At 40.2% G+C, this 22,859-nt stretch overlaps 4 protein-coding genes and 1 long non-coding RNA gene across 5 annotated transcripts; all 5 read left to right on the top strand.

Annotated features, from left to right (window-relative positions):
• The first annotated feature begins 2,762 nt into the window (after positions 1 to 2,762).
• tmsb2 (thymosin beta 2) lies at positions 2,763 to 5,102 on the top strand. The gene is made up of 3 exons (XM_037781203.1): positions 2,763 to 2,921; positions 4,018 to 4,122; positions 4,389 to 5,102. The coding sequence occupies exons 2-3, from the start codon at positions 4,023 to 4,025 to the stop codon at positions 4,424 to 4,426; spliced, it is 138 nt and encodes a 45-aa protein (XP_037637131.1). The 5' UTR covers positions 2,763 to 2,921; positions 4,018 to 4,022; the 3' UTR covers positions 4,427 to 5,102.
• A 2,995-nt stretch (positions 5,103 to 8,097) lies between these two features.
• On the top strand, positions 8,098 to 11,843 carry LOC119494584 (protein Wnt-8a-like). The gene is made up of 6 exons (XM_037780570.1): positions 8,098 to 9,149; positions 9,268 to 9,301; positions 9,424 to 9,562; positions 9,957 to 10,082; positions 10,189 to 10,331; positions 11,103 to 11,843. Exons 1-6 carry the CDS (start codon positions 9,076 to 9,078, stop codon positions 11,667 to 11,669), a joined length of 1,083 nt encoding a protein of 360 aa, XP_037636498.1. The 5' UTR covers positions 8,098 to 9,075; the 3' UTR covers positions 11,670 to 11,843.
• A 381-nt stretch (positions 11,844 to 12,224) lies between these two features.
• LOC119493803 (protein Wnt-8a-like) lies at positions 12,225 to 15,413 on the top strand. Its single transcript, XM_037779250.1, has 6 exons — positions 12,225 to 12,744; positions 12,832 to 12,865; positions 12,956 to 13,085; positions 13,715 to 13,840; positions 13,993 to 14,135; positions 14,703 to 15,413. The coding sequence occupies exons 1-6, from the start codon at positions 12,683 to 12,685 to the stop codon at positions 15,261 to 15,263; spliced, it is 1,056 nt and encodes a 351-aa protein (XP_037635178.1). The 5' UTR covers positions 12,225 to 12,682; the 3' UTR covers positions 15,264 to 15,413.
• A 3,010-nt stretch (positions 15,414 to 18,423) lies between these two features.
• Positions 18,424 to 19,033, top strand: LOC119493804. The gene is made up of 5 exons (XR_005208023.1): positions 18,424 to 18,486; positions 18,589 to 18,635; positions 18,727 to 18,789; positions 18,882 to 18,910; positions 19,006 to 19,033. It is a non-coding gene; the product is annotated as an uncharacterized LOC119493804 (long non-coding RNA).
• Positions 19,034 to 19,197: 164 nt separating this feature from the next.
• On the top strand, positions 19,198 to 20,646 carry lcp2b (lymphocyte cytosolic protein 2b). The gene is made up of 6 exons (XM_037781167.1): positions 19,198 to 19,438; positions 19,599 to 19,700; positions 19,790 to 19,870; positions 19,980 to 20,064; positions 20,175 to 20,248; positions 20,597 to 20,646. Exons 1-6 carry the CDS (start codon positions 19,198 to 19,200, stop codon positions 20,644 to 20,646), a joined length of 633 nt encoding a protein of 210 aa, XP_037637095.1.
• Positions 20,647 to 22,859: the final 2,213 nt, after the last annotated feature.

Below are 22,859 nucleotides of genomic sequence, written 5' to 3'. Positions count from 1 at the left end.
CCATGCGTCAGGATATGTAAATAACAGCTCTGATGAAGACTATAACCAGCTAAAAATGGGAATGAGAAAAGATAAGAAATATAATATATGATTATGTGTAGGGCTAGCACTAAAAAATTATATAAAATATATATAAATATTGACATTTCAGAGGTCACATTAAAAACAGTCATTGAGGATTATGGTGATTTTATGTTATCATGCTGTGTGTTCTATATATTTTCTAGGACTGACAATCGATTAAAATATTGAATTGCAATTAATCGCATGATTGTCCATGATTAATTGTGATTAATCGCAAGTTAATTGCACATTTTGTATCTGTTCAAAATACATCTTAAAGGAAGATTTGTCAAGTATTTAATACTCTTATCAACATGGGAGTGGGCAAATATGCTTGCTTTATGCAAATGTAAGTATATATTTACTATTGGAAATCAATTAACAACACAAAACAATGACAAATATTGTCCAGAAACCCTCACAGGTACTGCATTTAGCATAAAACATATGCTCAAATCATAACATAGCAAGCTCAAGCCCAACAGGCAACAACAGCTGTCAGTGTGTCAGTGTGCTGACTGGACTATGACTTGCCCCAAACTGCATGTGATTATCATAAAGTGGGCATGTCTGTAAAGGGGAGACTCGTGGGTACCCATAGAACCCATTTTCAGTCATATACTGTATCTTGAGGTCAGAGGTCAAGGGGCCCCTTTGAAAATGGACATGCCAGTTTTTCCTCGCTAAAATTTTTCGTAAGTTTGGAACATTATTTAACTTCCTTGATGACGAGCAAGTCTAGTCTAGTTTTATATGAGGCCAGTATCTTCACTATCTTTAAATCTGAGCCCGGTACAACCTCCGAAAGATCGATATCACAAGTTGCGTTAATGCATTAAAGAAATTAGTGGCGTTAAAACAAATTTGCGTTAAAGCGTTATTCTCGTTATTATATTATATAACTTTGACAACCCTAATATTTTCATATTGAGTTTTGTGTTATTTTATGTGTATTTTCATGTTGAGTTTTGTATATTTGTATAAAGGCCCTTCTAAGGATGGTCACTACAAACTAGCTTGGGCTATAAATGCTGCGGCATATGGCACTGGTCCATGCTGTATACTGGCCCCTATAAATATAAACGTTAAATATATAAATAGGGTTTTCTACAGTGCTTTGCAAGGATGCAAGGATGGGTATGAACTGTCCCTTTAATTCTATAAATAGTCATAACTTTGACACAATTTCAGCATGCAAATATAGAGCTATAGAGTGCTCCAGGGACGACGAATTTTTGGAGGCCAACCAGGACGTTAGCATTGCCCGGGGTTCCCTTTGACAAAAAGCCAATGGGATTTTTACATTAGGTTTTGGATTACTTTAGAAAATAAACTCTGTGGCAAACAAATGTTTATAATACTTACACATTTTGTTCATTAAGATAATCTTCACAAATGAACACCACTTTTATGATTTTTGAAGTGTAAATACAATCGCCAGAAGTAAAAAGCTAACGTTAGGCCATAGATGAACTACACCACGGTCGCATGAGCACGAGTATACACAACAACGCTATGAAGGTGGACGAGTCGGTGCGATGACGTTTAGTAGTCTCATTAGCCACTTGTTAGCAACCGCCTTTTGCAAGACATATAAAGGCTTCAAAATTCACGAGTGGAGTATTTATTGATGTATTTTATTACACAGCCTTGTTGAATAGTCGATTCTGATTGGTCAATCACGGCGTTCTACGGTCTGTTATTTCTTTATAGCAGACCATTGCCTTATTATTGATTTTTTAAGTAAGTAGCCCTGTAATAAGCGGGATAATGTTAGGTGGTCTTTTTTGTGAAATAAACCCCTTCAGGGAGATGCAAGACCCTGTCTCCCCCTGTTTGGGGGAGTGTTTATTTCAACAATGATGGGCTCGCTGTACATAATCCCTTACTTATGTCATAGAACAAAACGTTAAAATCTCTTCAGCTTGTGTTAACCACAGACCTTATTTCAGTCATCTAACTAAAAACCCATTGACCCATTGAGGGAACCGGAAGTGCTAAAACGCTTACTCATTTCCGGGTTTTAGTACTCATTTCTGTAGCATTCTATATGGGAACAGTAACAGTAACAGTAAATATCATGTCCCGTGAACCATTATGATTAGCTAGATTGAGTCTTATGGCAATTTTTATTGTATTATTATTTGTCTTTTGTGCTGTTATATATATTTTCTTGTTGAGTTTTGTGTATTTGTATAACAAACCATCTAGGGACGGGCATCGCAAACTGGCTTCAGCTATAAATGCTGCGGTATGTGGCACTGGTCCATGCTACATACTTCTCCCTATAAAAATAGTCATTAGATGACTTGCTGTCTTATAAATACTCATAACTCGGATGCATTCTCAGCATGTGATGAATATTATAGAAGTGAAGAAGTACAGTCACAGTACTTATAAATCTGCATATAGACCATTATGATATGGAAATAGACAAAATGCTCTTCCCACCATCTCATGCGGTGCGTCTCTGGCCTACTCAGCAAAAACACTGTATTATACAATCTATATACACACAATATAATACCTAAATGGTTTATCGTAATCAATCTGAGATGAGCATTAACAGCACAGCTGTTTCCTATCAGTGGTTGGCTTCCTCTAGTCTTTTCCCTCGAGAACATTAATATTGATGACGCAGAGGAAGGCTGACCAAGCTCTCAGTCACTCTCTCTCTACCACCTCTCTCTCTCCCCCTCCCTCCCTCTTATACCCACACCCTGGATGCAGGCAGGCGTGCACCCACCGGCAGATTCACTCAGCTTCCGCATCGCTCTCCCTTCTCCATCTCTGTGTCTCTATCCCTCCCTACTCTCTCTACGCTGGTGGATTTTAGCCCACTGCTGTGTTGAACACCGGTAAGAACGAATCATCTCTCCTATCATTGTGTCTCTTAATGTCTCTGTGTCTGTGTATGTCTTTCTGGTTCTGTTTTACTAGAGTCAAACAAAGGATTGGGGTGTGGCTGGATGAGATGAGGCTGACTGCTGATGGCAGCTGTGGAATGATGTGAAAGAGGGATGTTGAGGATGATGATGATGATGATAAGGGAACAATAGAGCAAATGTTTGAATAATTAGGTTTACTGATGAATTGGAAAAAGGTGAGATTATGACTGCTGCTGTTATTATCAAGACATGGCAGGGCTGGATATAGACACCATTTGTAGCTAGAAGGTAATCGAGAAATGATTCAGTGTGCCTCCTTTCAAGAAAATTAAATATTTAGAATTCTGGCCGTGTGCCCAGCATGTCTATTTCTATGTCATACTGATTCTATTAGGCCTCATTCAAATTCAGACGAGTGAGAATGATTTTACAGTAGCTTGGTTTGCAAATGACTGGCTTCGGGCTATAGTGGGCTTGTCACATTTCCACAGCAGCCTCTCTGACTGGTTGAAACAGGCGTGACTGGGCCAGACTGTGCAAGTAAGACAGATTAGTCAGACCTGCGGCTAGGTCAGGAATATGACTGCAGTGGAGCGTTGCCTGGATCCACGAGGCTGCAGGGGAGGATGCAGAGGCAGAGAGAGAGAGAGAGAGAGAGGGAGAGAGAGAGGATGCGGAGGAAGAGAACAAAGACCTCAGAGAGGGAAAAGCAAAGACAAAGGAACAGCTAGGTAAAAATAGGCACATGTTAGCTACATGGGCATTTTGGAGAGGAGAATATCAAGATGGAGCATGTGTGAGGCAGTCTCCACTCACAGGCATCCATGTGGACATGACTGAGCTGCACGTGTCGTAGCCACTCCCTTTTATGTGCAGTCTGTGACAACGATTATCTTCAATATCAGACAAAGCCCATTGACAGCTCTAGTGATGAAAATATTGCTTTTACACTACAGAGTATATCTAATGAAAGAGACGCATGTCTATTATGTTATGCCGCATTATGATGGCTGACAGGAAAGGTCAAACCTGGTGTGCTCAGGTGTGTTTTTCTCATCTTTTACAGCCAAAATGTCTGACAAGCCCGACATGACTGAGATTGCCCGTTTCGACAAGACAAAGCTGAAGAAGACAGAGACGAAAGAAAAAAACCCTCTGCCCACCAAAGAGAGTGAGTGCCCCCCCTGAGTGTGTGTGTGTTTCTAGGCAGCATTGAAAGCCTCGATCCCCCTGCAACAATTTTCCTGTCAGTAGCTACTCATCACTTCCACTGCTGTCAAAAGACGACACAGACTAGCACAGCAGCAAAAAAAGAAAATGCTGCAACATCAGCACATCATCGACATACAGCAAATCTAAAAGCACCATCCTCTCACGTATCCACTGAAACACAAGCCTGCTGACCTAATCCATCCCCTTCTTTCTTTTCTTCCCCAGCCATCGAGCAAGAGAGGAAAGGCGATGCCACACCTTGACTTCTGAGCACAAGAAGAAAAAGAAGCTGAGATGCCACAGCAAAAAAGCACTTTCTTTTGATCATCACAGTATTTCAATCTCTTACTTTGTCTTCAGAAAAAAGGGTGCTCTTGAGCTCCCTGGGGTTTGCCGTTAAGGGTATATGGCATCCCCACATGGGGGGCTCTCTTACCACGTGGGTGGAACAACTTTAGCCTGGGTGCCTGTCTTGCACTGTTAGCTCTATAGCTAGCTAACACGTCTCCAATATTGCCAAACTGGGGAGTGGTGTAGTGATGTAGCACAGAGAGATAGGCAGGCATCCAGGCTACAGGGGGGGTGAGGGGGTGGTTGGGTGTCTATACAGACATGGGAGCAAATCGGAGTCTAATCATGTGGGATGTTTTCTTAATAAACTTTTTACTTTTCTTTATGAAATAAATATGAAGACGTGGAACCAGTCAGTCCTGTGCATATTGCTGTCTCCTTTATGTCTATGTGCAAAAATCGAATACTCATGAGGCATGGACTGATCATGCACGAGCACGGCCGTGGAATCAATACACAAATGATTTATCTAGACTGCTTTACGATTGGCCTGTACAGTATATAAAGTATTGCAGTATACAATTATGTAATTCAGACCTCATATATGAGTGCATAATAAATAAAGTCATAGTCTTGGTGTTTAATCTACATCACTTTCACCACATATTTAATATGCAGACAATGCACAAACAGGGGCCATATTCCAGTGTACTTTACTGAAAGAAACATTTAAGAATAAAGGTTGGCAGCACACATTTTCATACCTTGATGATAATAGTAATGTGCTCCAAGTGGCACATATTAAACACATAATCACAGGTGTATATACAGAAAAGTAAACTCCTAGTAAAGTCCTTTTAATTGGCTCAAGAAGGCAGCTAGCCTGCTAAGATTTAGACCTTGCTTAGCTTGTGGTTTTTAAGAGCTTAAATGACTCTATTAATGGACAGAAAATTAACTGGCAACAATTCTGATAATCAGTTAATTGTTGTAATTTTTAATCAAAAAATAAAGCCAAACGTTTCTAATGATTATAGCTTCTAAAATGGGAGTATTTGCTATTTTTCTAAGTCCTCTATGATAGTAAATAGGTATTGAAAAAAGCTGAGCCGTCTGGCTGCACTGTATACTACGGTATATTTTAATTGTTAATAATCAAAGGACATTATTTTATTTTTAATTAGTTAATTTAACATGCTATACTTCTGCTGACATGTAAACTAACATGCTAGTTATATTACAACTTACATGCTGTTTTTTTATCAGGTTTATAATTATTAAAATGATGTTCTCATTTCTTTAGGGGTCATTGTAACTGATAATAATCATCATCATCATCATCATCATCATCATCATCATCATCATCATCATCATAATTAAATGCTAATGAACTTCATCATTAGTTGCAGCCCTGCTTGATTTCATTCAGTGAATATTAACAGCAACATCACAGTGGTGAAACACTAGTACACCACCAGAGACAGTGCTGCGTAGCTAGCATATACATACAAGCACCAAATTTGGCATAATGATTCCCGAGGGGACGCTTAGCAATTATGAACGATTGGCCACTTAAAAATCCAAGATGGGGGCCATTTTTCAAGATGGCCGCCAAATTGACCTGCTGATAATGGTTTCTCTCGTAGAAATTCATCTACTTGGTCGAGTACGGGATCAGTAATCCACAGTTTCCTTCCCTGAAAGACCGGATAAGCAGGAATATGACAAGCTCCATATCCAACACCAGGTGCTAGAACTGGAACTGTGGACTCTCAAGCCGCAAAAAACACAAAGCAAAGACTCAGCGGACGGCCAGAAATAAAATTAAAAAAAACTTATTGGAGGATGTTAAAGCTGTAAAAATGAGATCAATCATACAAGAAAAACATGTAACTCTACATCACACATTCAAATTGCACATGCATTTCCTTAAGAAAAACATTCTCCGCAAGTAAATTTGACAGCCATCTTGAAAAATGGCCGCCATATTGCAGTTAAAAATTGTTAAAACTATCAAAATTAGATCCAGCGTGCCAGAAAACACATAATATAACACCAAGATCACTCAAGTCGATCAAGTAGATGAATTTCTATGAGATAAATCATTATCAGCAGGTCAATTTGCCAGCCATCTTGAAAAACGCCGTCTATCTTGGATTTTGAAGTGGCAAATCGTTTATATTTGCTTAGTGACCCCTCTGCAATCATCATGCCAAATGTGGTGCTTGTATCACTATTTGCACGATTTGATTGAAAAATGAATGTTATCTGCTCCACTAGCAGGAGCTGGCTTGCTATAGCTGGCAGTATAGCTGGGCATGCTATAGGATGGAGGAATGTGATTGGCTGAAAGGCGAGGGGGGCAGGGCTTAGTGACAATAATACTGTCATTAAGAGTGAGGAAATATTAAACAAAAGCAACACTGTAAAAATATCACTATGGAATAAAAACCAGACATTTGAAAGATGGGCATTTTTTTCTGCATTAATGACATAACTTCTTTATGTAACGTTATAGCCAATTATGTATTTATTACAGGTCCTGTTTTTATTCTATAACCAGCAGCCTAATACAATGGTCATTTTATTTATGGCCCAGTATCTCTGTGTGACTGATGTCGCTGGCTGGCGTCAGCAGTCCTGCCACCCTGTCCTCGGCCTGTCAGACCCGTCACCTCCTGAGCCTTTAGTGCTCCATTTCTCTCACCTTGCGCCGCCATAAATCAGCCGTCAAACTGCAGCCTGGGCGGCCTAATGTGTCTGAAATGTCTGTTAGAACAATTTAATTAGCGCGCATTTTGACTTCATGTTATTTTAAGCATAGTTGTCATTCAAATGGTCCTCCTATACCATACCGTTTCCTCTCTTGTAATGCTGGAATACACATCATCCAAACGTTGCATGTGGAAAAAAACTGACATTGCAATATTCTGTTTTTGCTATATACTGTATATTGCAATATCGAAAAAAAACAGTAATATTCACCCTACCTCTTTGTTAGCTACATTTTAAAGTGAAATGCTTCAATCTGAAAAATAAAAATCCATAGAAGCTCTTAAAGTTATTATGATGAACTTTTCGTTCAAGCTATATTAGTAATTAAAATAATTACATAAATATTTATAAAATTGTACATTTAACAGGTGACACCAAAAAAAACAGATTTGTCGATTAATAATAATAATTAAAAATGAAATCACTTAACCCACGTGATTTGTCCTTGAGAGTTTCTTTGTTTATGAGACATGCTGCAACACGCCCAGCTGGATGGATCTACTATTGTCTGCAGGTTATTAACCCATTAAAATAGTTAAACGAGCCTTCGTTTAAAGACAAATTATAAAGCATCCCAGATTGATTTTTAATCGCTCTGTATTTTTTTCCCAACAAGGTGTTGAGGGGCTCTAGGTTTCAGTCATATCTAATTAGTGGGGATTATCCTCACCTCCACCTCTCCTCTATTGTGAGGAGGACCTCGCCCAGCCGGCAGCCTCTTGTCCAGCAAGCAGAGTGGATGTTTGTTTTAAGGGATTTTGAGTGGCTTAAAGGGGATTTGACAAGTGGATTTAATCTAAAAACCTGTAATGTCAATCACTAACTCCTTTCACATCAAATCAACAGTACAAAATGACAGAAACTGGCATGATGAGTGTTGATGAAGCTGTGGCTAAATCAAAGAAGATAATCAGCAGAATTAAATGTGATGGGACTAATTTGCTGGATAATCCCAGATTTCTATAATAATCAGATTTTAGGTTTAAATATACAAATTAAACCATCTATAGACAATATTACAACTTACAATTTAATGGTTAAAGCTCTCATGTGTTTATACTCTTGTAAATTCCAGACTGTTTTCACACCGAGTTGCTTTCCCAGGGAAACATCTATTATCCTATTATCACGACGATGCCAATGTCGCCGATGTGTGAGGCAGTATTTACATGACTATATACCATCAGCTCCTGAAAGACTTTATGGCTTTGTAGTCACTGGGCATTCTTTCTCCCTGAGACACTGGTGCCACATTTCCCAAACGTTTCCAACTACACATAAAACCTCAGTTCTGTATTTCCATGAACGTATATGACTGTGATTTAATAATTATAAACCAGATATATAATATATTGTAAAAACCCAATTTGAGCTGTGTAGTTATATATTTGTGGCCTGAGTGCAGCAGCTCAACTCCTCTTCAAATCCCCCAAACCATAAATCACTACAATATTTCTATATCAGTATGATTAATGTGGGGGTTTTATTTGTCCCATTTGTAATACACATTATGGGGATGATATATACTGGATAATGCTTCATTTCGTGGGAAAGGTGCATAAGGATTAGAGCCTGGGAACGACAGGTGAATGAATGAGGAGCTGTTTAACTGTCTGCGTCACTTCTTTGAAGTGCAATCAATGTCGTAGTCCACGCATTTTCACAGCGAAACGTTACCTGCGGGACAAATCTGTCAATCAAAGGGGGGCAAGAGCATATAAATATCATCAGCCAGCGTGGAGTCTGGCTACTTCTTCAGTTGCCTCTCTCTCTCTCTCTCTTGCCACTCATATCTGGGATACTAAAGGAAACTATCAGGCCTCCTGTTTGGAATACAGCTGCTGCTATGGGACCTTTGGATTTCCTTCCAGTCGTGGTTCTATCCATGTGCTGTCATCATGCTCAGTTTGCATTAGCTTGGTATGTCGTTTACTTTTTGGAGGAATTGATTTAAAAAAAAAAAATACTGCAGTGTAATGTGTGTTTGCTGTTTACAGTGATTTGGGATTAACGTGGCTTTCTTGTTTTCTTTTCATAGGACGGTGAATAATTTCCTCATGACTGGACCGAAGGTAAATACATTTTGGTCACTATTGTGCCTAAAATCAAATTCAAAATTAGTTGTTTTTCAAAATGCATTTTATTATTGGTGAAATGCAAAAATGACTAACGTTATCATGTTTTTCTCCCACAGGCTTTTCTGACCTATGCAGGTAGTGTGCAAGTGGGCGCTCAGAGTGGAATACACGAGTGTAAACACCAGTTCGCATGGGAGAGGTGGAACTGCCCGGAAAACACGCTCCAATTATCCACACACAACGGCCTTCGAAGTGGTAAGACATTTGTATATTCCATATATATATATTGTATCATATGAATGACTTTCAGCAGTGGAGTGTGAGTGGTGGTGAGTTCGACTCCAGCACCTTTCAATTTTGCTGGAGCGCTTTTTCACAAAGTGAATCCTTCAACTGCAGAGAAGAAGGTGCTGGAGGAGCTGGGAAGAGACATAAACATAAACTTGAATTCCTCACTGGAACCACATTAATAATGAAAAACCAAACATGCCGAAAATTATTACCCTATTAATCTCAGGTATACTGACTTTTACGCACTGTTTACGCACGGTTTACGCACAGTATTTGAGTGCAGCCATTACGCATTTACGGCCCCAAAATTGGATTGCAAAGTAATATATTTGCTTTTCTTTGTCATTTTATTGTATAGCCACAAAGGAGACGTCTTTCGTGCACGCCATCAGTGCAGCCGGAGTGATGTACACGCTCACCAAGAACTGCAGTATGGGAGACTTTGACAACTGCGGCTGTGACGACTCCAGGATTGGACAGACAGGTAGGTTTCTATGCTATATGCATGGTCTATTGATCATTATAGATGGTATAGATGGACCTTTTACTGTTAGAATTGAATAATAACGTGCATTTTTTTTAATCCCCAGGTGGCAGAGGATGGATTTGGGGAGGTTGCAGTGACAATGTGGCGTTTGGAGAGAAGATCTCCAAACAGTTTGTTGACGCGCTGGAAGGTGGACAGGACTCGCGCGCAGCAGTCAACCTGCATAACAACGAAGCAGGCAGACTGGTAATGATTTCACTATTATTAGTCACTCGATTTTTATTACCACTTTTTTTTCCACTTATATGTTTATTAGGTTTTCATATTTTCACAAACACAATAAAAAAAACAAAACAACAACAAACACTGGTACAGCTCAGATCTAAAAAATATATATATATATAGGAGGTCATATAGGAAATAGTCCATAGTGCAGGGAAGTCACAGGATATATGAATTCATGTTCAAGAGACTACTTGTGAGATAATGGAGGAGAGTTCAGGTCCAATATAATTCAGATATGGGCTGCCAAGTATTGTGGAACTAATCTACTTTGGCATGTAGAATATTTGTGAGATATTCCAAAGGGACCATCTCAAATATGACTTTTCGCCAGCCTTGAACAGAGGGTTTCTTCTTCTTTATTACCACTTTTAATGTAATTTGCAAAATAACGCAGGTCAGAGGGGGAACATGGGATTTAATTTTCAGTGGCATTAAAGCATGCGTTCAAATTCAACATGGAAAAAAAAACGTGCAGGTTTGTTCATTCAACTTCAACTTCAACTTTCTTAATTCAACTTTATATCATGTTTATTTTTGTTTATAGCTTATTTTGTATATTGTATATTGGTAGAATTTCAATTTTGTTATTCTTATTTTAATCTAACATTTGTATCTATTATTTTGTTATTATACTGTTTAACTTGCACCAACAAAACCAAAGCAAATTCCTAGTGTATACCTCTTACACCAGCAATAAACAAGATTCTGATTCTGATCTCTCTGTTTTTGCAGGCAATCAAAGCTACCATGAGGAGAGCCTGTAAGTGTCACGGAGTGTCAGGGAGCTGCAACATCCAAACGTGCTGGATGCAGCTGGCCGACTTCAGAGAGGTGGGCAACTACCTGAAGATGAAGCACGGACACGCAAAGAAGCTGGAGATGGACAAGAAGCCGGCGAGGGCAGGGAACAGCGCGGACAACCGAGGGGCCATAGCGCACGCTTTCCGGAGCATCGCTCGCACGGAGCTCGTTTACCTGGAAGATTCCTCGGATTACTGCGTGAGGAACCAGAGCCTGGGCAATCATGGCACTGAGGGGCGGGAGTGCCTGAAGGGCAACAAGAACATGTCCCAGTGGGAGAGGAAGAGCTGCCGCAGGCTGTGCTACGGATGCGGCCTCAGAGTGGTGGAGAAGCGCATCGAGGTCGTCAGCAGCTGTAACTGCAAGTTCCACTGGTGCTGCACGGTGAAGTGCGACCGATGCACTCAGGTTGTTACTAAGTATTACTGCGCGCGTAAAGTCGGAGGGAGAAAACCGCATAATAAAACCAAGCGCAGGCACCGTGCGCGCCAGCACTGATGGCACATTTGTTGCATATAGACTATCATCATTGCTTTTCATTTATTTTTTAGCATTATGGACATCAATAAGCTTTATTCTGTATCATTTTCAACTCTCACCTGAAACCTTTTAATGCACTTGATTTAAAGGTCCCATATCGTGCTCATTTTCAGGTTCATACTTGTATTTTGTGTTTCTACTAGAACATGTTTACACGCTGTAATGTTCAAAAAAACATTTATTTTTCCTCATACTGTCAGCCTGAATATGCCTGTATTTACCCTCTCTGTCTGAAACGCTCCATTTGAATGGAATTGCAACAGAATTGCATTGCTAGGCAACAGCTTGGGTCCATGTGTACTTCCTGTCCGCTGATGACATTCACATACACTGCAACCAGGAATAAACTGGGACACATATAGAATGTTTACGTTTAAAATTGTGTCAAGGGTCTAAATATTGCATATTCGTGACATCACGAATGGGCAGAAATCCTGACAGCTTGTTTCAAATGCAGAGTTTCTGAATACGGGCTGTGTGTATTTTCCTGTGCATTGAGTGTTTCGATACTTTCACAGTATTTTAATAGGACTTAAGCCTGCTTTATGATAAAAAAACATGAAAATCTCACTTTTTTATAATATGGGACCTTTAAGGGGAAATTTGTCGGATTTGTTGTTGGGTCTGTCTTCTGTGAAGTCTGAAAATTGTCTAATATTTTATATGTATTTTTTATTGAAATTTGTTACCTAATAAATATTTTTCTACAATACGCAAAACTCAAACTGCTTTGTCATTATTTTTGTATATTGGTGGCCCTGGTGTGAAACAGCCTTAAAGGGGTAGAAAATAAACTGTTGCCTATAATGCCATCCTTTGAAGTGCGCATATAGGCGTTTCCTCAAATCGTCAACCAATCAGCTTTCTGGGAGCTCAGGGGACAAAGAACAAGAGTTCCATTTGTTCTTCATTCAAATAAAAAGAGAAAGTTGCAGCACAGAGGACCAAAATAACTACATCTCTACTTGAAAATGGTGCATGCATTATTTTGGCTCCTGCCTCTTTTATACAAATTGTGTCCCGGACATGCCTGGTAAGACACCATCTGTTTGCCTATATATCTTTTCTTTATGTATATAATAAGTGATCTCATTCTTTATCCTCTATATCTTCCTCTCAGGATGGCAAGTAACTTTCTTATGACGGGACCAAAGGTAAATAGAATACCCTGACTGACAAGTTTAGGATAACATTTCAAAAATGTGAATCAGGCCACAAAATGACATTTTGCCTCTCTCCTGCAGGCCTATCTCACCTATGCAAGGAGCGTGCAGGGAGGCGCACAGAGTGGGATTGAGGAGTGCAAACACCAGTTTGCATGGGATAAGTGGAACTGTCCCGACAGTGCAACTCAACTCAAAGGACTGAAACGAGGTAGGTCTGAGATTGTAAATACAATTCATTGAGTTGTGCGCGCAGGTCCTAAAGAATGACATTCATGCGTAAAATCGTTTTGTATATTGTATATCGGTAGAATTTCCATTTTTTATTCTTATTTTATTCTAACGTTTTTATCTATTCTTTTATTATACTGCTTACTTGCACCAACAAAACCAAAGCAAATTCCTAGTGTACACCTCTTACACCTTGCAATAAACAGATTCTGATTCTGATTCTGAAAATGTGTAAAGAACATACAACAACACAGGACCTCATACACTAAAATACATGGGTAATATGTATTCAAATAATGGCTCCACAAATAAATATGAATGTGGGCCTTTTAGTTACATATTTGTTACATTAAATTTCATGTTTCCTATGCCTACAGAAGTCCATTTGATTTTTTTTGTAATTATAAGTTGGGTTTTTTTATATTCACTGATCACTTATATAAAAAGTCCTCATTCTTATTTTAATAAGATCTGATTATTACCCTATTAATCTCAGGTACTGCCTTTACGCACGGTTTACGCGCTTTTTACGCACAGTATTTGAGTGCAAAATCCCCAAAATTGGATTGCAAGGTAATATATCTGCTTTCTTTTTCATTTATTGTATAGCCACTAGAGAGACTTCTTTCGTCCACGCCATCAGCGCAGCGGGGGTCATGTACACTCTGACCAGGAACTGTAGTCTGGGAGACCTGGACAACTGCGGCTGTGATGTCTCCAAGAACGGAAAAATTGGTGAGGTCCTATAAGCAAAAAACACATTACTCAGAATATAATCTTATATATCAACATGCATAAGGCACGTTGTGCATATACAACTTATATTTGATCTATAGTTCCTTTCTTTAGAGGGTTACATTTGATGATGTGATGTGTTTTGTGTGCAGGAGGTAGTGGCTGGCTGTGGGGAGGCTGCAGTGATAACGTGGATTTCGGAGAGAGGATTTCCAAACAGTACGTGGATGCTCAGGAGACCGGTCAGGACTCCAGGGCTGCTGTTAACCTGCATAACAACGCGGCTGGGCGGCTGGTAAGTTCTGTTCACACCCACACAAGCATTTCTTTGACATGAAATCCCTTAAATGCTATGTTATGAACCATCCAGACCTCTCAGGTCTTCTGGATCAGGTCTGCTTAGTGTCCCCCAGAATCAGAACTAAACAAGCAGAAGAAGCAGCATTCAGTTTTTATGCACCAAATATCTGGAACAAGCTCCCAGAAACCTGCAGGACCAACTCCAACTCTGAGTTCTTTTAAATCAAAGCTTAAAACTTTCCTGTTTGCTGCTGCTGCCTTTTATTAAACCAGATAATGATCTTATACTGCACTAGAACTCTTACTCTTGTGTGTTATACTCTATTTTAGCTTTTATCCTATAGCTTTTATTTTTAACTTGTTTTTATTTGCTAATCTTTAATGTTTTTATAACTGTTTTAATTATGTCTTAATGTGTTTTTGCACTTTGTCGCAATGTTCTTGAATGTTTATGTAAAGCACTTTGAATTGCCCTGTTGTTGAAATGTGCTATACAAATAAAGCTGCCTTGCCTTGCCTTAAAGTTGTTGTCAGTATTTAACTTTCCCATGGTTTCCAACAGGCCGTGAAGGCAACAATGAAGCGCATCTGCAGATGCCACGGCATGTCTGAGAGCTGCAGTGTCCAAACCTGCTGGACACAGCTGTCAGATTTCAGAGAAATCGGCAACTACTTGAAGATGAAGCACAGTCAAGCCCAGAAGCTGGACGTCGAGAAGAAGCGCATGCGTGCTGGCAACAGCGCGGACAACCGAGGCGCCATCGTGGACGCGTTCGGCGGCGTCGCACCGGCGGAGCTCATCTACCTGGAGGACTCTCCGGACTACTGCCGGAGGAACAGCAGCTGGGGGCTGTACGGCACCGAGGGCCGGGAGTGTGTGCAGCACGGAGAGGGTCTGACCCAGTGGGAGAGGCGCAGCTGCCGCAGGTTGTGTCACGAATGCGGCCTGAGGGTGGAAGAGAGGCGCACTGAGGCGGTGAGCAGCTGCAACTGCAAGTTCCACTGGTGCTGCACGGTGAACTGTGACGACTGCTCTCAGGTTCTAGTGAAACACGTGTGCGCCAGGAGGGAAGGTGCTGACGGGCACGGATTTAGAGGACGGAGATACCGTGGACCCAAGTGAAAAAAGATTTTATATGCATCTGTTATACCTGTCTACATCCCTGTAAAATAATGGCCCATATTAAGATGTTAAATGTCTGCACTTTTCTATGTCTCCTTGTATAAATATTTGAGTGTCTATTTATGAATTTTGTTTTATTAAAATAAAAGTTAGAAATAAAGACTTCCAGATGTCACGTTTCATTTCAGTCTATAATGAATGAATGAATGAAAGACTTTATTTCGAACATAAAATAAATATAAACAGATACAAAATAATAACAAACAAAACAAAAGTAATAGTGTCCGAAAAGGAGTAGGTAGAAGTCAAATTTATATTTCCCTACCCCTTTCTCACTTCTCCTCTAATAACTCATATATCATAGAATGATAGAATGATAATATAATATGATATATAAACTATCCCAGATTTATTTACATCACAAATTAAATATATGAACAACCCACAAATCCATCCGGAGTTTAAAAGTAGATATAAACCAACCCTTAACCATATACCTCCCAAAAATATATTTTAATAACTACAAAACATTTGATTATTTCACTTCTAATAAATCCCATAGGATCATTGGATTTTAAGACAGTGCTGCACTATTTAGAATAAGAATGGAGCGAATACACTTAGCCGAGGATTACATGGATAACATGGCGCAGTTCGCACCTAACCAAGGTGTTGATCCAGCGTTGATCCACCAAGCACTTTGATGTCAACGTGTATTGATTTCGTTCAAACAGCAGTGAGGCTTTGAAAGACAAATTAGGAAAGCATTTCCACCACTAGAAATTGCTATTTGGCCTGATAATCCGGGACACTATAGCCCTATAGTCTTTGTCACATCTCACAGGCAATGCAAATGTCTCAAAATACATCAAAGCCAATGAGAGGAAACTGTCTGTAACAGAAATTGTCACCAAACTTCAGTTTCTCAGAAATTGGGTTTCAAATATTACATGCATGTAAATCCACTGAAGCGACTCCAGACTCCACCTTGAAAGCAAGTTAATTTCTAATCTTGTAATTTGCAAGTAATTAGGTCTAAGAGAAGCCTGGTCTCCGCCCACTAGCCTATCTGTGTCTAAAGAGCCATTCATTTGCCTCCTTCTCTCCTCTACCCCCTGTATCTCCAAAAAATCTGCCTCTCAGCTGGATGTGTCATAAATCTGCCACTGTCTCAGCTGAATGAGTGATGGCATGGATATTACCTTCGTGAGGGGGTTCGTGCCTGAGGGACAGGGGGGTGGGACACAAGTCTTTCACTATCTTTACAGACCAGTGGAAGCAGTAAATGAGGAGATAAGTGAGAAATTACAAGCAACTGGTGTCATTTTAGATCCCCAAGAACTCTGGCAACATTATGGAGTCCACACAACTTGTTTCAAATTTTGACAGTGATAAAAGAGAACAGCCAAACAGCATTAAAATACTTAAAACACTGTCGAACAACACAGAACTCCACATAAACATAACACTTTTTTTTAGGACAAATGGTGTTTCAGGGACAGAAAAGCTAAGAAACTAAAAAAAAATCCTGACTCTAGAAGGAACAAGTCACACTCTCACAGACCAAAACACTCCCTCCCCTCCTTCCCATTTGTCTGTTTGCTTCTGGGGATGTCCTGTATTTCCCATGCTGCCCTGCTGTGCGTTAATGAAGGTTTCGCCCCACTGGAAGCCCTCACCGAACCGCCCCTTATCTCTGCTCTCCGCTGAGTACATTACAGGTTCCATATTGGTCCCATATGATGCTGTTGCTTTGGTTGTGCTTCACAAGCTGCTGATAAACACTCTTTTACCTAATAAAGTGTCATTTCTATAGGGAGACAGTCGGTTATTTATCCTGTAACTGTTTTGAGAAAAAAGCAAAGATTTTGGACAACAACATTTTCTGAACATCATCTTATACTGATTCAATACCTTGCTATAAGTGTTGCTTTTATTATTATACTGTATTTCACGCCACGGTGGCAGTATCGTGTCTTTCATGGGGGGGTATGTTTCCCAATCAAGACAGAGGAGGAAAACAGGGTAGTGGGGGTGATCTCTCCCACAGGGACCCCCCAGGAGGACTCATGTATTCACCCAGACATGCCTGAGGGTCTAAGGGGGGTCTGAGCGTGATTGATCATCCCTTCTCTCTGCTGCTGCCCTCCTCTCTCACCTGGGTGTGAGATACCAAGAGGCCTGACGCAGGCCTCAGGCTGCAGGCTGGGATACAACATCTGACACAGCCATGTTATGAATTACAATAAAAAAAAGCATGTCTGAGATCACAACATGACTTGCAACAAATACATGTATCTCTAAGCATCAACATTAATCTATGCATATAAATAAAACTATTTAAAAGAGTATGTCAACATTAAACCCACATAAGGGAGAAACATGTCTATTTAGATCTAACCATATTTAAAATTGTTTAAGAAAATCTGCACAGAGTTAGCACAAACTAAAATGATAACCACCGCATGCAGCTACAAGCCTGTGGTAGAGTCTGTAGGTGAGTGAGAGGAAATCAGCAGGCTCTATGTTTAGATATAGTTAAACTCTGCAGTGCATGTACGCACTAAATTTATGTCACAAGTGCTTTAAAACCACGGAAAGTTTCTACTTCAGTCTTATACGTGATACACAAGCAAGAAGACAAACCACAACTATGCTTATTTAAAGGGCAGACAGGTCATTTTAAGGTTTCATTTTATAAAAGTAGGCTGAGAATGTTGAAAACAAGAGCAACAGTTGTGTGAACTCACTGCAAGACAAGAAGCTCCTGCTTCAGTGGATGTGATACTAACAAGAGACGAGGATGAGTCTAAACAATGTTCCTTCTAAAGTGGAGGTGATGGGATGGAATCCCCAAAGTCTAGCGGACTACATGAAGAGGGTGAGTTTCAAAAGCTTGAGCTTGAGATAAAACCTTTTATATCTTCTGTAACAGTCATGTACTGTTGTTCCTTTCTTCTGCAAAGTTAATTTAAAACTTGACATACAACATGTTAAAATATTGATCTTAAAAAAGGGGCTGTACAAAACATACAATATAATACCTATTGCTTGAGTAATGTAAGTAACAGTTCAATGTTTTGCATTTTCCTTGACCACAATTTGATGCAGTATATTTTATAACACTAAACTGCTCTAAAAGTGTGTGACATCTTCTCAGCTGAAGTTATCCGGCTGCGACAGATTAGTGATAAAGGTCAACATAAGTGGAGCACAGTTCATGGTAAGTACGTATACATCTCTGGATACACTTACCTTCTTTTCTGAAATACTCCGAGCAATTTATTTTCTTTTTTTCATTAATCTTCAAATCTACATCATCCAGCAAATGACCCCGTGTGACCTTCAAGTGTTCCCCAGCCTTTATGTCCCGTGAGTCTGACTGAATATACATTTATTTAATTGGACACCAAACTGTTTTCCGACCAAAAATATTGATAAACATGGTCTTGTATCTTCATAGAATCATTACTAAGATCCAAAGTGAAATCAACCACGGGGAACAGAAGAGGGCCTTTGGTCATAAGTAAGAAAACCGATTTTATTTTACAGCTTCTACCGAATGTGAAACTGTAACTGAACGATAACGCATAACTTTATTATTTATTTTTTGTGCAGATCAAAGGCACCACAGTACCCAAAACAAGGTAAAGAACACTTGAGTTCAACTATGCCACTGATATCATAAAGCTATCTTACCTTAGGCCTGATACTATTCTTTTTACGGGTTGTTTTCCTGCAGTATTTGTACAGGAGGAAGAAGTTTGGGACTCTGATGAGTTTGTGAGTAAAAAGCTACCTGTTATTTTTCATAAGTTTGGTTGGATACAAATTTCAGGGTCAAGGCAAATTAATAAAATGAAGTGACAATGTTACCAGCATATGACAGGAGGAATAGTTCACAACACTGTATTCTGTGACCTGATTTGAACTCATGCTCACTACTCGTGTCACGTGTCTGGGCTGTGCTCAGGAAAATGAAAGTGATGGGGACTATGAAGGTCCAAACCAGGAGGACGGGGAAGAAGACGGCTACATCTGTGCTGTGGCTGAGCCACACACAGCTGAGCAACAGGACAGGGACGAGACCTATGAAATTAACTGCGATGAGCCTTCCTCTGCAGGCATAATGAAGCCACCTCGACACCCGAGAACGGCTAAACTTCAGGACAGAGGTAACCGAAAGCAACCCTGACAACAGCGCCGCACACAAAGAAAGGCAATCATATGTGAAAATGTCTCAGTTCATCTGCTGCCTTTCGTTTTATGTGCTTTGAAAGCAGAATTGGTGATTACTTTTACTTCAGTCCTAACTTAAAAAATCTATGTAAGTAGATCCTGTTCCTGAGCCGATCCCTGCTGAAAGGATCTCAAAACCTCCAACACCTTGTCCACCAAGAATGAGCCATACAACTCCGAGACCTTTCAAAGCACCAGGTGACTGTAAATTTAAAGACACTACAACCACCTGACTTATTGATGATCTAAGCCTTATGTAAAACATGTTTTCCCATTCCGAACACCAGCCAGCCAACCCAATCTGCACATCGACAGGAGTAAGAAACCTGGACAATGTGGCCCATCCCAGACAGACCTTACAAAATCAAGTATGTGCTGCTCATTATGTGGTGTTTGGAGTGGTTGTAAGAGTTGAACAGCAAAATGTTGTCACAATATAACACATTTCTGTGTCGCACTATCCATTATTTCCACAAGAGGGCAGCACAGTCAAGGCTCCTGGCTCATCCACAATCAAGATCCCTAATCCAAGAGTCACCAAACCTACTGATGTGTTCAACAGGTAGTAGGCCAATCTGAACAATTTATGATTCTAGCAAGCCCTTCACTCTGGGTAATGCAATTATTGAAGTTTTTTTTCAATGATGTTCCATTTCATCTCTCCCCTCCCAGATTAAGTAGACGCATTCCAGCTCCTCCAGTGCCAACACAGCCTGCTAAGGTTAACAATTCAATACCAGACCCAAGTAAGGTGAGAATCAAAAGTGGACTTGAGTCATGATTTCCATAAATACTGTGCTAGCTGGAGAACACACATGATATTAAGGGGGAGCGCTTCTGTGCAATTACGCACTTTTAGAGTACTTTCAAAAGGGAAACAGCAGATGGCGATGTTGTAAAAAGAACACAACGGTGGGACCCTTGTGTCTGCTCTGAACTCAAGAGATTTGCATTTTATTCACTAGGTTGGGTAATTGGGAATATCTGTTACAACAACAATAATGTAAAACACATTTCTGTCACTGCAGAAGAGAAATGAGAAGGAGTTGGTTTATGTTGTCCTTACTATGACTGTTTTGTTCTGTTGCATCCAGGGTTTGGATCCCAGTTGGTACGGAGGAAAGGTGACCAGACATCAAGCTGAAGTTGCTCTCAGGGAGGTGAACAAGGTCAGGCGCTGCCTCTCACATAATGTCCTCCTCTTCCTTCTGCAGGACAGACACACAAATACACAAACATGCAGCTGAAATTTCACAGGATTTTATTTGCAATATGTCAAACTGACTGAATGTATGTGTCTTTAGGATGGGGCATTTGTGGTGAGGGACAGCTCACACAGCACAGTTGAGCACCCCTACACCCTAATGCTGCTGAAACAAGGCAAGGTTTACAACATTAAGATCCGTAACCAGGGCAACTCCTACTCCCTGGGCACCGGCCTCAAAAGAAACAAGGTAAACAAAAAAATGCTGATGCCATTATCTACCATGTTAAAATGAGAAAAGGAAAAGGCCAGTCTGTGTTCACTTAAAATAAACTGAAAAGTTCACATCTTGCGGCGCGCCTCGGGGAGCGTTTGATGCTGACTTGTACTGCGCTGCATCATTAGGTCCCTGTCATCTTTTTTGTGTGTGCTGCTGTGCTGTAGAGTTTCCCCGGGGTGAAGGAGATGATTACCCATCACACACACACTCCTCTGCTGCTCATTGATGCCAAAGACCAGAGCTCTGAAGCGCAGAGCCAGTGTTGCCTGCTGCACCCTGCGGGACTCTGACCAGTACCAACACCAAGCTTAACGTGGGTGTTTGAATCTGTCTCTGAATGCTAATTTGTGCGCAGGCTTGTTCAGGCGCCTTTAAGGGACAACCCAACAAATGTCACAATTTTTTGCAAACACAAAAGGTCATTGTTATGTAATTTCTCTTTTTGGTAACTCCACTTGTATTTTTAGCAAACAGAATGAGAGAAAAGGATTTTTACATGGCTGATGGTTTGCACTTTTTATTAAACTGTGTTCTCCAGACACGCAGCATTACCTGTTCTTCCTGCCTCAGTTTCAGGTCACGCTGGGGGCTGCTGCTTGAGCGACTCTTGGATTTGCAGAGATGCCAACTTGTCAGGGTGGCCAACACAAACGATCAGATCACATTGCCTCAGTTGAGTTCGCACTGCAGGCGGAAAACAAATACCTTGTTTCACAAGTGCCTCAGGCCGACACAGTTCTAAGATGTCCAAAAGTTACGTTTCAAAATATACCAAGGCTCCACACCAAGGGCTATAGCAAGTCCTTAAAAGGAAATGACCTGAATGATAAACTACTATTCCTCTCTATTTTGTCCTGTTATTACAAAACAGTAGTGGTATTCACTGTATATCTAACACAAAGATACATTACTCAAAGAGTAGTGCATTGCCACAACACCGCAAATTATGTTTGTGATCACTGAGAAATTGCCGTTTCCACTGTGAAAAACTGACTAAATAAAATTCTCATAAAAGAGTCAGCGTGCATACTAAATTAAATTGATTTTTGAGTGTGGTGTTGGTGAATTGTTTCACAATGCAATGCACCATGAAAACAGAGGAGCTACTCACAGCTGGAACAATTAAAACAATTTGGGGGTGAGACAGCACAGACAAAACTAAATGAAATGTAATCTTTGGGAAAATCCTTTTCTTTTTAGTAGGTTTTCAAACAGCTCTCTAAAATAACAGGTTGATTGACAACTACTTTGACTGTGTCTTTGTCCAAAACTGTCTCCCACGGGCAAGTAAAGAAGTTGCAACATCATGCCTCACATCAAATGGCATGATGAACAACCATGTGTGTAAAATCTTTCCGTTGCTCCTATCTGCCCATCAGCAGAGCGCTGTCTGACAGACATCATGTAGCGTCGTGCAACTCTGCACCACTGACATCTACAAGCAAGGCTGAGTTGAGCTGCAGTTGGTGTACAATAATCAAATTTTGGCTATCCCATTTCAGATCTAGGATAACAGTTACATCATGCGCTTTGCATATTTGCAAATCGATCATCAAGGTCATCTTACTGGCATAATTTGATGCTTACTGACATTTTGGAGGCGTAAAGGGAGGGGACGGGGAGAAACAGTCAAACATACGTGCCAGTTGATCCATGCAGTTAGATAAGGAGTCCAGCACTTTCAGTATGTTTTCCAGATCAATGCAGGCAGTTGAGGCAGCTTGCTCTGTGATCTTCTCTGTGTTTTCCATCTGAAAAACAGTTGCATAAGAACAAAACAGACTATGTCAACTATAATCATATACCACACAAAATCTTACAGACTTGAAATGCAATTCTGAATGCTGGTGTAACATCACAAACTAAAACATAA

Source organism: Sebastes umbrosus, chromosome 9 (genome assembly GCF_015220745.1).
Source record: "Sebastes umbrosus isolate fSebUmb1 chromosome 9, fSebUmb1.pri, whole genome shotgun sequence".
NCBI lineage: Eukaryota > Metazoa > Chordata > Actinopteri > Perciformes > Sebastidae > Sebastes > Sebastes umbrosus.
This window is presented reverse-complemented; position numbering and strand designations above follow the sequence as displayed.